General features: G+C 41.1%; 1 protein-coding gene across 4 annotated transcripts in view; it reads right to left on the bottom strand.

Moving 5' to 3' along the window:
- Positions 1-17155, bottom strand: part of cog6 (component of oligomeric golgi complex 6) — a 32726-nt gene that overhangs the window by 4478 nt on the left and 11093 nt on the right. For all 4 annotated transcript variants that reach the window (XM_034701446.1, XM_034701448.1, XM_034701445.1 and 1 more), the window contains exons 5-18: positions 16571-16682; positions 15882-15964; positions 15552-15622; positions 13035-13128; positions 10681-10809; positions 9722-9813; positions 9047-9111; positions 6966-7057; positions 6666-6783; positions 5675-5806; positions 5356-5523; positions 4733-4840; positions 2818-2871; positions 2665-2744 (exon numbers count right to left, since the gene is read on the bottom strand). In XM_034701446.1, the coding sequence (XP_034557337.1) occupies positions 2665-2744; positions 2818-2871; positions 4733-4840; positions 5356-5523; positions 5675-5806; positions 6666-6783; positions 6966-7057; positions 9047-9111; positions 9722-9813; positions 10681-10809; positions 13035-13128; positions 15552-15622; positions 15882-15964; positions 16571-16682 (1398 nt within the window). The remainder of the gene's footprint in view (positions 1-2664; positions 2745-2817; positions 2872-4732; positions 4841-5355; positions 5524-5674; positions 5807-6665; positions 6784-6965; positions 7058-9046; positions 9112-9721; positions 9814-10680; positions 10810-13034; positions 13129-15551; positions 15623-15881; positions 15965-16570; positions 16683-17155) is intronic.

The raw sequence follows: 17155 nt of genomic DNA on the forward strand, positions 1-17155 counted from the left end.
GCATCAGGTGTCAGCCACTTCTTTATATAACGACTGATAATCAAAATATTATTGGTTACATCTGCAACCATCTTCAAAATGTCTAGATTTGTTGATCCATGTGCAGATTTCTGAAGTCAAATTGAGGTCTTTAAGATTTTCATTTATTTATTTTTGAAATGGAGCAATCAGAGCCTGGGGAAAAAACATATATCTGAGTCTGTGCTTTATCTCTGGCAGATGTGTCTCAACCCATTTCAAACTAGCCTGGCTCTGGGAAATTACAATGGTCGCTGATACAATAATCACAAACAACCCTGAAACATTCTCTTGAACCCGCTACTGCATCGGTATAAAGAGGAGGACGCTGGATTAAAAAATGCAAAAACTGCACTTAAGCCTTTGTTGAGGCTCGTGGACCATTTTTGATGAACTTCAAGCTGGAGCTGAAGAGGTTGGTTTGATTTTTGGTCCAACCATTTGCATCAGTAGGCATTTTGAGAATCACAATGCCCCTGAGAAAACGAGTATGAAGTAAGAGGTGTACGAGCCTTCAGAGATGAGTCTATTGAAATATATTAAAATATACTGAAGGTAACAATTTAAATTGTTGATAATGTGAGACTTTGCTATTTTGCTTTTGCATTTTGAACTATTTTGTTCAAACTATCAACCAGATTAAACAACACCCCAGTTTACTTTAGTTGCCTTTAGTAGATTGCGCTCAAGTAGCTTTATTAACCTCATCACACCCAAAGCCCGGACCTCCTTTGGTCACACCTCCTTCCAGTTTTCTGCTGCAAATGTTTGGAATCACCTGGAACAATCCCGAAAGCTGACCTCTTTTATTCCACTCACCACTTTCAAAAACGTTTTACATCCCATAACTCAACATCACTGCACTTGCTTTTAAGTTGTTCACTCCTGTCATATTTTTGTATTGTATTGTTCTGTCTCTAGGTTTCTCTGTATGTTATCTGTTTTATGGGATTTTATTTATTTATTTTTATTTTCAGAGCACTGCATTCAGACAGACATCAACAGTTTTACATCGTTTACAGTCATCATGACAGTTTCCAGTTTTTCAACCATTTCCCATAGTGTCCATATCTCCCCCTCTTTTTATCGTCTATCTCCAATGCAGCGCTCCCCCCCCTTTTTTTGTCTCCCTCTCCCTCCCCAGGGCCTCCCAAATTCAACAAAAAAAAAACAGATTTCTCTGATAGACAAACAATAAGAATCTAAGCAAAATATGTAAGTCATGTGTTGATAAACAGAAATAAATAACGCAAATAATAAGTTGCATTTTATTTATTTATCATGCCACCTGTGTTGCCTCTTCGCCCAGGTCATTATTGTAAATGAGAATTGGTTCTCAATTGACTTACCTGGTAAAATAAAGGTATATAAAAAGAATATAATTAAAAATATATATATATATTAATAAATAAAAAAAGTTGCAATGCTATTTTCTTTGTTGTTTACTTTAAAGGCAAGCCTTAATAAGTTACTGGAAACATTTTGCAAGTTGGTTCACTGGCAACTCTAAATTTTCCAGTTGGTGGTAATGAGAAAGTGAATGGCTGCTTCTCCATGACTCACCAGCAGGTTTAGGGTGCACCTAGCTTCAGAGCTAATGTCAACTGGGAGTGGGCTCCACAACACTAGAGGGAAAGCCGCATAGATAAGCGATGTGCTAATCCCTAATCCCTCGTTCTGTTTCTTTTAAATTAGCAGGTCATTTTTATTTACCTGTTTCACAAAAAAACATCCCTGCGTGTTGTCATGTCCACAATATAGTTAGAGTGTTATTTTGAAAAGGACTAAGACTAAAAGAAGCCACAGTGATACTGTGGAGCCCGAAGAGAGCACCTGTGTTGTATCCCACTCAGGCTCTTGAGATCTATATTCTTAATTGGTCCACAGAGAACAAAAAAAGCTCTGTGCGGCGTACAACACCTCACTGTGGAGGAAGTGCACACAGAGAAAATGTGATATGACCAGAGTCTAAAAGTACATTCCTATTATTTGTGGGCTCCAGGGGTGTTTTCAGAGTGCTGCTGGATGTTTTGTGTATTTAGGCGAGCCAGGGAGAGCAGACTCAAGAGAAAGCGAGAGAGAAAGAAAGACAAAGAAGAGGAATGATTTCAGGGAATGAGTGTGAGTGAGAAATGGACCAGAAGCTAATTAATGGCGTCCTGCCCATCAGTTCTCCCATGTCCATTATTAGAGAACATTAACCTGAGGTACAGAGTGCTCCTCAAGCCTGCTGCACTTCCCAGTAAATGTGACTCATAGAAAAACTCCTCCAATGGAGCAGCTGTATTGAGCTAAAAGCTTGTCCATTCTCTGATCTGAAGACAAATACAGGCATTGCTGCTGCTGCTGCTTCTGCTGCTCTCTCCATGGTCGGTGGCTTTGGCAATTTAGCATCCAAACTGGCTGTGCATTTACTCGAGTGGTTTGTTTGCAATGCAGTAATGATCGCATTACATCTGGGAAACTAATGAATGTTGAACATTATTAGCTCACTGCCCTGTTCTATTTTTATCACTCTGAATATGCACTCAAGCCGGTTAAAACACCATGCAATGTGGTAAACATTTAACTTGAAGCCTGAATAATGCTTTCATGTGATTCCTTTTCTGAACAGAATGACTATAATCAGCAAGGACAGGGACTCACTTGATGGCTGCACTGAGAAGAAAGTTGAGCTGTGGCATCACAAGAGTGTCAGGAGACGACAGGTACCGATCAAACTGGACCTGGTTACACAAGAGAGTTGACGTGAGGTGATGAATGAAAAGGCTCCTCATTGATTCACAAAGTGTCACTCACCATTGCTGCTTTAATAGAAGAGCTGTCCATGCTGGGGAGGAGCGAGAGAGGACCCTGAGAGAGAAAAAAGAACATCAGCTCTAAATGCATTCCAAGGTCAGAGTGTTTGAACTGAAACAAAGTTGAATCTTAAGAGTTTAGGTGGCTGAGGTCCTTTTAATCAGGAGTTCCCAAACTTTTCAGCCCGCAACCCCCAAAATATAGGTGCCAAAGACTTGCGACCCCCACTGTTCCTTAAAGTGATTTAATGTGGCTTCATTTAGCTGGTCTCCAGAAAATTAGCCTACCTATATGAGCATGTGGCTGTGTTTCCTGTGCCTTTATGAATTAACCTACAGCTACTGATGCTTTACATAATTAACTCTTCACTAACTCTAAACGTAGGAGTCATCTGGCAACAATGAAAGGCAGAAAACTCATCACATTTTCGATTTTCAAGGTTTTTATTTCAAGTTTAGCTACTATTTTTTACTATAATGGGTAAAATGTACTATTTTAAAATAACTTAAAAAAACCAAAAACATTCTGGAAGAAGTCTCACGACCCCCCATTTGTGTCTCGCAACCCTCCAGGGGGTCCCGACCCACACTTTGGGAACCCCTGCTTTAAATATTCAGGTCTGCAGGTGCTGTGGGAATGGTTGTTTCATAGAATGTGAAACAACATGATGACTACATGACATTACCTCTAGACTCCTCAGCTTATAAAAACAATACTTTCTCTCTTTTTGATTGGAAAGGAGTTATAAAAACATTTCAAATGATCTCCCTTCTTCATCTGCTTAGTTCTGTTACTGTGTATGGTTGCCCTAATTCACAGATCTGTAGAGATTTATTTGACTACACTACACGGAGACATCATGATTTGTCAACAGCAGAAATCCCCTCCCTAGATCTCTTTGTTAACAAGGTAAAAATCTAGCAGGGTAAACACAGGACCAACTCTGTGAGCACAACAGCAGGTACCTTTCGGGCAATTAGCTGACACTGATTATCCTGAATGGCAACATTAAGTCAGGCTTAAATGCCTAAATGGCCAACATTAAAAGCAACATTAACAAGGGAGATCAAGGGTCAGAGTTAGAGTGCAGTACCTCGAGGGATTTTATGGAGATATGGGTGCATTAACAACCCATGAGGCTACAAACTCGGCAGCTACCAACTAACCAGGGATTTAATCATTTCTGATGTTTTGACTTATTTTTGTGAGCTATTACAAACAATGGCAGGGATAAAATGTCAAACGCATTCAAAGCTTGCGTGAAATTCTTAGATGATATTGGGGATTGTTGTCAGATGTAGATATATGGGATGTTTCTGAGTGAAGACAACTAGACTTTATCATTTCAAACATAAGAACATGTAAGGAAAAGCCACACAGGCCACCCGAGTAGAGGATCAGCCTGCAGAAAAATGAAAGTTCTTAATTGAGCTTTGTGTGGGGCTGCAGCAGCAACAGAAAAAGAAGAAGGGTGTGGTGTATCCTTACATGACCCGAGGATTTAGGACTCACATGCTCGACCACAACTATGGGTCTCGGTCAGCCCATTGGCAGAGTGAGGAGCATAGCATGAGAAAAACTCTGAAGCATCAGCTGTCTCATCTTCACAGGACACTTCAGGAGAAGCCAACATGCTTTAATGAACATAATGACATCTGTTTCTCTCTGTCCTTTTTTATCTGAAAATCTGATTGAAAGGCTATTATGCCACGAGAACAACAGTGGTCATGTGGTAACCATAGCAATAGCTTTGTAGAGCCTAAACAGGAATTGCACAGTAAACAGTACAGCTAGGGCCTATAAACTGTCAAAGAGGGGCCATTAGGGAGTCTAACAGGAGAGATGTTTTAGAGAAAATCCACAGATTTATAACTCCATGAGTCAGTGCATGTCCATGTGGAATAAAGTGCTTCACCTGTTCGGTACCGTGCTGCTGCACACAGCTGTAGATATAACTGAGCCCGGCTCTGGTCAGAACGTAGGATGCCTGCTCGTTAATCAGCGTGTCAAGATGAGCCTCGATCTGGAAAATGTTGTAGAGAGAGGTTTAGAATCCAGTCCAGGCTTGCATTATAAAGCAGCGGTACTTGTGGTTAATGGAGAACCACTATGCCATTGATAATGAAACTTCCACAGGAGCTCTTGTGCTGCTCAATTTCAAAAGAAGTGCTAAAAATAGAGGGGTAGGTAATGCGTTTCAGCATGAACAACAATACATGACGCACAGCCTTCAGTGAGACAGTAGATTAAATCTTTTTAATAAAAGATTTTTACTCTATGGGTTATAATGGGAGGAACAGAATAATGACCTTTTTTTAATGAACAATATACCAGCGTACACACAGGATGAAGGGTGTCAGCTGAGCACTGAGGATGAATCACATGAGTAGTTCCCAATTTAGTCAGCCTAATGCAAACACCTTAAAGGTGTGGTGTCTTATCAATCATTGATTTATTGTTTTTAAATAAAGTAAACACTTCAAGACAACAAACTATTTGGTTCAATACTCTGTTGATAGCTTTGAAATAAGAGCAGACCTGGAACTCGAGCATCTCCAGCCTCTTGTCAGTGAACTCAAAGAGAGCCAGCGTAGTCTTCATGACATACAGAGAGTTGACCATGTATGTCGCCATGTCAGCAGTTCCCAGGTTGCTGGCTGACACAGTGCACAGCTGCAGGAGGGGATCTAAGATGCAGGAGAGCACCTGAGAGACAGCAACATGTGTTGTCAGAATATAAAATATGTGTTATAAACTATGATAAAGATCTTACCTTACAGATCTAACTTAGACAGTGAGAGGTAAATATATGTGGATCGTGTCATCTCACACTTTCTATTCTGACATGTTAATGTACCTGAGCAAAGTCAGCCTGGCGGGCATCCAGGGGAACGACTGACGAGTCGTGTGAGGCCAGCACCTCCCTGAGGAGGGAGAGGGTCTGAGTGAGAGACGCTGTGGGTCCCAGGTCTGCAGGTGGCAGCTCCACCTGCCCACATAAACAGCACCGGATGAAAGACAGTTTAGTAGATAGCACAAAAAAGCTAAGTAATTCTTGCAGAGTTAAGTTTAGTGTGGACTCCTGCCACTGTGGCAAGCTGTCCTCATGACCTCGTGAAAGCGTTTAACATCCCTAATGAGCAGCATGGTACACTGCATGTATAACAGGGTCCTGCTGCTTCTCTGAGCCTCAGCTTGATCAGAGTCAGAAGAGGTGTTTTAATGAAGAGAGTGGGATTTCATTGGCCTCTGTATAGACAACACAGAAGTGAGGCTGGCCACCTTTGTTCACCTAATAGAGCAAATTATGAGAAGGCTGTGTTCCTGGCATTAGCTGGAATTGACACCAAAACCCTGAGGGCCTCCAATGTGATTAACTCTGGGCAATAGGGATAATTCTTGTAACTGCTATTGATCAGGGCACAGCTAGCGTGTCATGTGAAAGAGCTCCTGCTCGTGCTGAGGTATATTTGGATGCCAATTAAACTAAACGGTAACAAGTCTGGTGCTTTTTGGCAGCTAGCGCCTTCTGGATGCTGCAGCCAGCAGGCCCAAACTGTTTACAAGCACAAGTGATTCAGAAATAGCCTTGTTGTCTTTGAGGGTCTAGACACAGAGCTTAAATACACAATATGTCTCCACAAAACTGAACTTCTGCACTATCATTTAAGCCATTTGGTGAAAGAACATTGCAGACGCTCTCTATTTTAAAATCATGATTGTTTCTTGTTTCTTCTCCTCTTCCTCTAAGGTGATGTAATGATTTCCTATTAGTCACTTTCTCACAAGCCCAAAAGACAAAATCATAAAGATAAAAAAAAAAACCAATCACACAACTTAAAGCGTACCTTATCCATAAGTCTGCTTGCATGAAGGCTCAGGCTGTTGAAGAACATCTTTTTGCTGAGGATGTGCATTTCTTCCATAGTGATGAGCAGCGAGGCAACACTGGTTCCAATGATAGAACTAGAAAAAGATCCAACAGTCAGGTTAGTAAACTTGAGCAGGGTACAACAAAAGAGCAACATAGAACCAAAGCAAGTTATGAAATATTATTATCCGCTTATTTGAATATCAATTACAAATAATTTCATCCTTGCATGATGTTTTATTCATAACTATGACAAATCTTGACTGAGATAGAATACCTGATGGTGTGGTGGTAAAACTTGAGCAGGTTGGAGAGCTTGTAAAGCAGGACGGCACCAGGCTCAGCCACGATGACCTGTTCTATCCGAACCTGAGAGACACACACAGTGAGTACATCAATTGGATATGACAGGACAGTGTACCCATCCAGCAGAGCAGCTCAGTGTTTATCATGAGGATTTGTTTAATTTATCTGTCTTTAAAAACAAATTACTCCATGAAAGCTTTGTTGAGCTGTCTCAGAGATGTGAAATCATGGATGGAGTTAAACTTTTTGACTGTAAATGAAAAGAAAACTGAAAATTATTGTTTTTGGTAAACCTGATCTACTGAATGGCATAGGCAGTGTTTTCAGTAATTTGGTGTCTCCCTGTCTCTTCTGTCAGGAACCTTGGTGTCATCTTTGACAGAACTTTTAGATTTAACAAATAGATCCGCTCTGTTGTGAAGACAAGCTTCTTCCAGTTGATCACATCACGCCTGTACTGGCTTCCCTTCACTGGCTTCCTGTCAGTTTCAGGATCCTGTTCAAAATATTGATGTTGGTTTTTAAAAGTTTACATGAGTTGGCACCCCCATACCTGAGTGAGTGTTTGCACCTGCATGCTCCAGCCAGAGCACTCAGGTCAACACACCAGGCGGTTTTCGATGTCCCAAGATCGAGGCTCAAAACCAGAGGTGACAGAGCTGTCGCAGTGGCTGCTCCCACACAGTGGAACAGTCTGCCTACTAATATAAGACATGCTCAGACCATTGAGAGTTTTAAATCTTTATTGAAAGCTGGGGTTGGTAATAAGATTTAGATACACTTTTTGTTATACTGGTTATAATGATCTTTATGTCCTGATGGCAATCAATACATAATGTGTTCTTAAAAAAGAGCGAAGAAAAGCTGCTATCTACAGCCTGAGTAAACCTGGGAAAACACCAACCAATCACAGTTTTTTAGGTGCCAAAATTTTAAACCATTCAAATCCCGTCCTGCTGTTCTGCCCGCCTCCTGCGCGTACATTTCCCCGGCGTGCACTCCTCCAAGTCCCCGTCCCCTGCCTCTGCTTCCCCTGACTCTACTGACTGCCCCTCTCGCTCGACCTCGGGCCTGTCCCCTCTGACCCGATGAGGTGCTTTGCTCAGGACTGTAGTCCGGATCAGAGTCTAAAAAGCTCTGACCACGGGGCTCTGACAAGCAGAAGAATGAATGACATTTACTAAGTCCTACAGAAATGTATATGTATTGTAGCGTCCGTCCGGACGCTGTAGGGATGACGAGCCGATTCGTGAACATGTTGAGTTTTAATAACCGGTCACTGTCGGCCGTGATCACGCCAACCAACAAAACAACAATCAATGTTTGAATGAATGAAGAACTTCTCTTGTCTCTCCTCTCTTCCACTCACACACTACACCTCTCCTGATGCCTTCACTAACCGTCAACACTGTAGGAATTAAGAGCATCTACACTGAACACGTTTAACAAACAGTAGAGCTGTTACAGTTTTATGTGTTATAACTTTTCTCCTGATATCGTGTCACTGGTACAACTGGATAATGCTAGAATGACAGTTGTGAGTACTAACAGCAGCCATGTTTGTTTGTGTTTTTAACTTTCACTATGATAATGTTTTGGTGAGGACCGGTTTTGAATCAGTCACCATCATATGGTTGCAAGTCAGCGGCGCTCGTGCATGTGAGCGGGGGGGGGGGGGGGGGGGGGGGCGTCGTTTTGGAGGAGCTCTGAGGGAGGAAGGGCGGGGTTAGACAGAGTCCTGAGGAAATGCTACATTCAAATTCCTGCTAGTTTTCCGAGACTACCAACCCCAGCTTTAAAACGCACCTCTTTGCATTGGCTTTTAATACACAGAGTGAGACATCCAATATTTTATTTTGCTTGTCTTTATTGTGGCTTTTTCTTGTGTTATCTATTGTATTTTTTAATATCTATTCTTTTTTAATTACTTTTTGTTTTTATTGACTGTGTTTTGAAGCTTGTACAGCACTTTGGCCAACTGCGATTGTTTTAAAATGTGCATATAAATAAAGTTTGACTTGACTTGACTTTGTTAATTATGCTTCTGCTCACTTTCAACGGCCTGCAGACTCCCTCAGTGATGTGTCCGACTACGTCCTGCATGTTCTCCTCCACACCTAAACCAAAGAGGGAGACACACACCAGAATATAGTTTATGTGCAGAAGTATAACTTAACTCCTCCATGTATTACTCAAAGGCCTTCATAGAGTCATGCTTGGTCCTTCAGTTATGAATGCAGTTCACTTTGTTCAGGCTGGTAATTGTAATCCCATCATCCAATTCAAGGGGTACAAAAAATAATCACCCTCACTCCTGCATGAAAAAGCAGGGCTCTATTTTTTTCCAGGTCAGCTGTTGCATGACTGAAATCAAATCATAAATCAAAATAACTTCCCAAAATGGTGAAAGGAGGGAAATGCTGACATTAATTAGTCACTATTTCATAACCCAGCATATGAAAAATTAGACAAAGACTCAGAGCTGATAGTTTCCCCTTCTGATATGAGAGCCAATAAGTTAAAAGGAAAAATAAGAACAGGATGGGCTGATCTCACTAAACTCGATTTGGTCAAACACTTTCTGTTGCCAAAAACTCAAAGCCTCTAATCTCATTGGACAACCTGCTAATTACATTTAAGCAAAAGTTTTCCATTGAGGTAAAGATAAGAGAGGAGGGTTTAATATGAATCAGAGATGATGGAGCTTGTTTAATGTGGCTCGCAGACCTTGCAGAGTGACTTGTTTGAGCAGAGCATCCAGATGTTCTTTCTCCGAGGCGGTGGCTTGGTGCAGCCAGGCCAACATGTCCCCAACATACCTGAGAGAGCGACAAAACGGTCTGTGTTAATCAGCAGGTCACAGAGGGGCCGAACCCAGGGCTAATCTCACCACACTGTGGCCACAGCTTCATCCAGGCATGGGTCATCGTGTTTCACCCACCTCACACACAAACACACACACAGCTTCTGCTGTTACATAACAGTGGAAAACAGCGAGGTTAAACCTGAATTGTTGTGTGTATGCCTGTATGTGTGTGTGTGTGTGTGTGTGTGTGTGTGTGTGTGTGTGTGTGTGTGTGTGTGTGTGTGTGTGTGTGTGTGTGTGTGTGTGTGTGTGTGTGAGCCTGTGAATGAGTGAGAGGACACAGGGAGGTGAGAAAGAACTTGATGTTCTCAGAACTGCTGATGCCTCCTATAAAGTGGAGGTGATTCGGTGTTCCACACATATCAGGTATTCTGAGAAAATCTCCCATTTAGCTCCTGGGCACAGGAGGAAGAGAGGATGTGCTACACAGGAAACACACTCAGACAATACTTAACAAAAATGGACATTTAACACCCCTTTGAATTGGGTTTAACATTGAAGAAGCTATTCAGGAAACGAGTTTAGAAGTCATTCAAATAGATTTATTGTTAAGGAATAACATTTACGATCACAGTACATGTTTTCTCTACCATTCAACGCCACAAAAGTCTCCATGATTAGTTTGGAGCTGCACTCTGTATTGAGATTAGGATAGGGAAATTCTGAGTTATCCACTATGAAGTGATGAAAACATTTATATCACTGTAGTTGTGGTGAGAGATCAGGAAGCAAAATATCCTTCAGAACTGAAGTTTATTGATGTTTTCCTCACAGTAACAGTGGTAAGGTTTAGCTCATAGATATATAATTGGTTGTTTACCTCATAGGGTCATGTGAATGCATCTCTATGGGGCGGGGCGTTCCTCCTGGGCCACCGCGAGTGAGGGCGTCGATGAAGCCTCGCACCACAGCACACCTGCGTGCAGTGCCAAACTCATCCAGTGTGTACCTGACAAACAGGAGAGAGAGAGAGAGAGGGAGAGAGAGGCAACATTCAACGCCCTGACTTCATGTGAAAGGTTGGCAGCTTCAGTGTTTTTGTGCAGACTGTTTGTCAGAGGTCAGTCACTGACACACATCAACAATGCATGCAGCTTTTCCAAAAGGAAAGACTCCGAGGTTGTTTTGATTACTTGGCGGTGGCGGCCTCTGTGACAGACTAAACACAAGATAATTCTGAATTAAGATTCCAGGAACGCTGCTCTCCACTCTCTCAGCCTCAACATCCCCAGCCAGTGTGTGGCCTTGGACTCTTTGTGGGTACCAAGGCAGGTGCAGCAGAGGATACGGAGCAGAGATACAGGATACAGAAAGATAGATGGACGATGAAAACACATTTTTTGGAAACGTGTGAAACTTTCGTTAGCTTTATTTTGTCTTCATGGACAAAATTAAATCCCCAGTTAGCTTCAGAAAAACTGTCCGCCTGGAGCAATCCTTTGTTCTGTAGAGGCTTATATTATATCCTGCTGAAGTGTTAATATCATTTGAGCAAATATGGACATTTAATGATTAAAAAAAATCCGTTTTAAATCAGTTTCTTCATCCTTTATGTCATTTCTCAGTCAGTCCTTAGTGAAGACATCAGCAGTCTGATAATGATAATAAGGCAATTCTCAACCACTTAAAGATTTTCAGACCTGACAGTGCAATAATACACAGAAGGCCTGATTCACTAAATAATTGCATGGGTTTTGCGCCCGCTAAACCTGTGGAAATGCACCAAAAAGACATCATCTATTTCACAAAGCACACGGGTTAAAGGGTTAAATGCTCCACAAACTGCACAGCAGAGTAAACAGCTTTCTGTGTGTTGTTTGCATACATTTAAAGGAGCCATCCTGCATTTGTTAGGAGCAAAACAGGCTCTTTTTAGTGCAAATAATCTTTGCAAATAACACCTAATTCACTTACACCGGTGCTAACAGTCAGTCAGAGTGACATTATTACTGTCTGCTGAGAGCTGCTGATAACTGTGTGGCTCTATTTACATTTAAGTGTTGTCATGCTGAAACTTTCCTGCAATCAAGACAACAATTACATGATCCAGGATTAATATATCAGTGAATTCAGTCTGTTAATATTACTTTGAAGTTCCTATTATGATAACAATCTGGGGTTAGATCAGTTCGAGCTGTCTGTATGTACCTGCGTACATACAGACTGTACCATTAAGCACAGAGCTGAAGTACACTACCAGTCAAAAGTTTGGAAACACCTTCTCATTCAAGGGTTTGTATTTATTATAATTATTTGAAACACCGTAGATTAATACTAAATGCATCAAAACTATGAAATAACATATATGGAATTATTCAATTCACAAAAAAGTGTTAAACAAACCAGAATGTTTAATATTTTAGATTCTGTAAAGTAGCCCCCTTTTTCCTTCATGACAGCTTTGCACACTCTTGGTATTCTCTCAGTCTGCTTCATGAAGTGGTCTCCTGGAATGGTTTCTAATTAACATGAGCCTTGTGAAGGGTTAATTTGTAGAATGACTTGCCTTCTTAATGTGTTTGAGACCATCAGTTGTGTTGTTCAGAGGTAGGGTTAGAACACAATGGATAGTCCATGTTATGGCAAACCCATATTATTTCATAGTTTAGATGTCTTCAGTATTAAATTACAATGTTGAAAATAATTCAAATAAATGAAACCCATTGAATGTGAAGGTGTGTCCAAACTTTTGACTGGTAGTGTAGCTGCCTTTGGGCGAGCTTGTTTCGAGAAGCAATACATCACGTTTGCACTGTGCAATTTGTATTACATCTGTCATTAATCCACTCCAAAACAATAAGAAGTTTCCATCTCCATTCAGCTCATTGTTTATACGTTTTTAACATTACCCATCCATATTTACAGATGAAGTCCGTTAAGACTAACATATTTTCAGATCTGCACTTTCTTCTGCCGGCTTCTTTCTCTGTAGGCTGCAGGAGTGGAGAGCCCAAAGTGCCACTTAACTTTGAATTTAGAGGCTCTGATGGTTCATGTCAGTGAGGTGCAGCGTCTGCTCCATTTTGGCAAAGATGAGCACAAAGACTGCTTCAGAATCATCCTGCACTACAAAGGTCTACCTACTGTTAAAGCTACTAAAAGATAGATTAACCCTTACATTAACACAGAGCAGAGGGAATATAAAGGGATGTGCATAAAGCAGTTTTATGTTACTTGTAAAGGACAGGCCGGTCCTGCAGGGCTTCCATGGCTTGAGTCAAAACAGGGCTGACATCACAGGTCTCTTGGGTCAGTCCTCGGCACTCATCTATGAAGACAGAAGGAACATTAGGAAAATAATTGTATCTTGTATTTTTAAAAGGAGCAGGGCAAAGTCATGGAACAAACTAAAAAGAGGAATTACGATCTCTCCAGAAACTGTGCTATGCTCCTTTGGTTTATGATTACCCCAAAAGCAAGAACATTTTTCAATCGCATTTCCCCAAGGCAACAAGTCAGTTTACTTTTGCTTTGGACTATAAAAACCATAAAAACAGGCCGTAAACAAACTTCCAGAGTTTGGGGAAAATGGCTCAACACAGTGCACTTCAGTCAGACCTCCTAAATTGTGGTTAAAACAACTTAATGTTCTCTTCAAGCAATGTGCTGAAATATGGGCGTTAAAATGTGAACTGTGGTCTTCCTACATTAGAAAATGACAAGTGCATTCAACAAAGAGACCGTTACTTCTGTTGTAAAGGCAAACAGGTCTTACATTTTACCAGTACCAAACTCAGCCTGTAAGAATATCTTAGCCACAGCAAATTAGTATCTGTAGACGAACTCATGATTGAATAGACGTTTAATCTGTCTGTGTTGTGTAATTACACTAATAAGGTTTATATGATCTCATTGGTTTCATTTCCATTTTTATGACAGAAAGCATCTGAGGGAAAATTGGGTTTCTAGCACTTTTTGGCAAAACTCAGTCAAAGATTATGAGTCACATGTGTCCCCTAATGTAGCCAATACACAACACTGATCGGAGTTGAAGGAGCAGTTTTAAATTCAGTTGTAGAAAAAAAAATTAAAAATAAAAATAAAAAAGGGAAAAAAATTCCAAGAGCTCGATTCTTTCCCAATTAAATAAGACACACAGAAACATCTGATTTAGCTAATGTTTGCAACATGCACTTTCTTAATGATCTGAATAAGCAACACAACGAACATGTTTAAGTCAAGCTGCAACCTCCGGCTGCGAGAATTGACGTCAATGCGGAGGTTTTAAATACTGCTGTCAAGCGATTGTGACGTAAAGAGGCGGGCTTTGAGCCTCCTCGCCAACAGCTACAGTGTTCCCGCCTGTCAATCAAGTCAGCTGTGCCTCTCATTGGAAGACTCGCAATCTTAATATCGTTGAAATTGCAGTGTTATGAAAAAATTCATCCCCCGTACAGTGTGTGCCGATCGAGAAACGAGCTATCCAGACTACACTTGTTTTTTGTACCAGGCTGTAAACATGTTTATTTCTGTTGTAAAGATCGGCTTTTCTGAATTGGTGGGTATGTGGTTTCCGGTAGGGGAGAACGGGGTTGGTTGTCACACGGGTTGGTTGGCACACTCGTTCAATATTCAGCTCCTCAGTATTTTTCTTCTAAGCTTTTAAACGATGGGTTTATAACAAAACAAGTGTTACCCTTACAAAGTGTGAGGGGGAAGCTATAGTTTAGATTTTTATTAGCTAGCTAACTACTTGTTAGATGGTTGTTAGCCTTGGTGCTAGCAAAAAAATCCAGTTGGGGTTGGTCGTCACATTCTCTTTGGGGTTGGTTGTCACATGTAACAACCAACCCCTATGTTGGTAAAATCATGCATGGTGAAATGAGTTGGAGTGCGCAGACCCTACATTTGCCATCACTGTGACTCAGACAGTGACTGCATGTAGCCTAGTTGAGTTGGCCATTATTGTTCGGCCTATTTGTTTTGTTCTTTATGTTGTTATATAGGCTGGACGAAAGATGTGTTTCCTGTTCATGTTCCTTGCTCATTTTATGTTAAAATGCATTAAGTCATGTAGGTCTATCACTTGTCAGTGTAATTAAACTTTCAAATTTAGTTCTGCCTTCTTGCCTTTTTTAAAAGATTTTTCCCATTAAAATACCATTGTGACAACCAACCCCATAGTATGTGACAACCAACCCCATAGTGTGTGACAACCAACCCCATAGTGTGTGACAACCATCCCCGTGATGGGGTTGGTTGTCACAATGTGTCAGAGTGTCTTTGATAGTTAATTGCCTCTTTGTTACAATGAGTTGGAAAATGAGAGGGATACACATTTCAAGCCATCCTTAAGCTTCAATTTAATGTAGGAATGACTATTGAAAGATGTTTTGATGATGAGCAATCATCAAAACAGTAAAAAGTGTGACAACCAACCCCGTTCTCCCTTACTTCCGGGGCCAGCCTCAAGCGGACCCTCCAAGAACTGCAGTTTTTAACACTTCTGCATTGGACTCATATTTTTAGACCGGAGGTTCCCGCTTGGTTGAGTTCAGCATGTCTTATATGGCTCCCGCCCACGATTGGCTTCAAAACAGCTCTTCAGAAACAGATGGGTGACGTCATGGATACCACGTCCATTATTTATACAGTCTATGGTTTAAGTTTAGTGTGGAGGCCATGTACAATAAAGGTCAAGGTTCTCTCCCTCAGTGTGCTCATGGTATCAACTGCGTGTACTGTACTCACTCTGAGCCCAGCGGTAAAGCTGCTCATATGATGTCTCCTGTAACACGGCCATCTGCTCCATGATCTCCAACCTGGAACAAGCATGCAAGCCAAGACCACACGTTCAATACCCATAACCCGCAGCATAGTGTCATATCCCTCCCAGTGACATAAATACCACACCCGGGTGACTTTTCTTTCCACTTGTCTATTCCACCATTCATGTTACAAATAGATGGCATGAATTTAACAACATAAATAGAATCCTGTCAAAAGGCAGCCCCCGTTGTTTTATTCTGACTGCAGGAGGAGAGCAGAGAGTTAAACCACAGAGGGAGACGAGCACCATACCCCGCAGTTTGCTGGTTGGTTCGCAGAAGGATTTTCACATCCTCGTGGATGTGCTTCACTCGACCGAGAGCTTTGAAGAAGTCCTGGAAATGAACAATGCATAAATGAATATATAAGAAGGAATATGGTTTGCAGATTTCCAGAGGTTTTTACATCTTTATGGACGATGGTTTCTGTTGTAGCCAATGAAAGCATTTGTTACTGATCATGCAATATAAAAACATGCAGGAGTGAGTTTTCTGTGCAAGGTTATTTCCCATTCATATATTAATTACATATGTGCACATCAATAAGTGCAATGCTTTTTTTTTTCCTCCAATCAGATTTGTTATCAGTATAATGGATAGTCATTGGTGTTCAGCTTAAAATGGGCAGATTGCAGTGAAAGCAGAAATCCCCTCAAACCCATGAAAATTGAATTTAATGGACTTTTAAATATCTCAACCACATCTAACAGCTCATCAGATATCATGGCAGCATGTTGGCAGAGTGAGAAGATGGATAACCCTTCAACGAGGGAACACAGATAATGGAGCCTCTCGAGCAGAAGAGCTGAAGTGATAATAAAGCTACAGATCATCAGGACACTAATTTCTACCTGATATTGTATCTGCGCATCTCGTGGATATACAGAAGAGAGGATTTTTGACGTGATTTAATTCATTAGCAGACATTATAACAGAGATTACCTCAGTCATGGCTGCATCTCGAGCCCCTCGCAGTGTGGCCATCTCCTCAGCAGACAGCTGGAACTTGGCAAGGAAAGCCTGAGCGACTTGAGCTCTCACCTCCAGACGATGACTGAGGGGAAGAGAAAGAACAATTAAGATTTCACTTTAGAGGAAACAATAAGATATTTAAATTGATCTGTATTTTAATGCACTGCTTGTTTTTTGTATTAAAGCTCTTTTTTTAAAAAGTTATATATATATATATAGGGGAGAACGGGGTTGGTTGTCACATGGGTTGGTTGGCACACTCGTTATATCTCGCCACCAGAGAAGCTGTCTCTCAAATTGGGGTATGGACATTTCCAGAATTAGGATCAGAGCTCACCTACATAGTCTTCTCTGGAGTAAGACAGCTGAACTTGAGGTGAGAGGACTTTTTGCGTTTTTCATGTCAAATTGTAAATATTCAGCTCCTCAGTATTTTTCTTCTAGGCTTTTAAACGATGGGTTTATAACAAAACAAGTGTTACCCTTACAAAGTGTGAGGGGAAAGCTATAGTTTTATTAGCTAGCTAACTACTTGTTAGATGGTTGTTAGCCTTG

The sequence above is a fragment of the Notolabrus celidotus genome, chromosome 14, assembly GCF_009762535.1.
Source record: "Notolabrus celidotus isolate fNotCel1 chromosome 14, fNotCel1.pri, whole genome shotgun sequence".
In the NCBI taxonomy this organism is placed as follows: domain Eukaryota; kingdom Metazoa; phylum Chordata; class Actinopteri; order Labriformes; family Labridae; genus Notolabrus; species Notolabrus celidotus.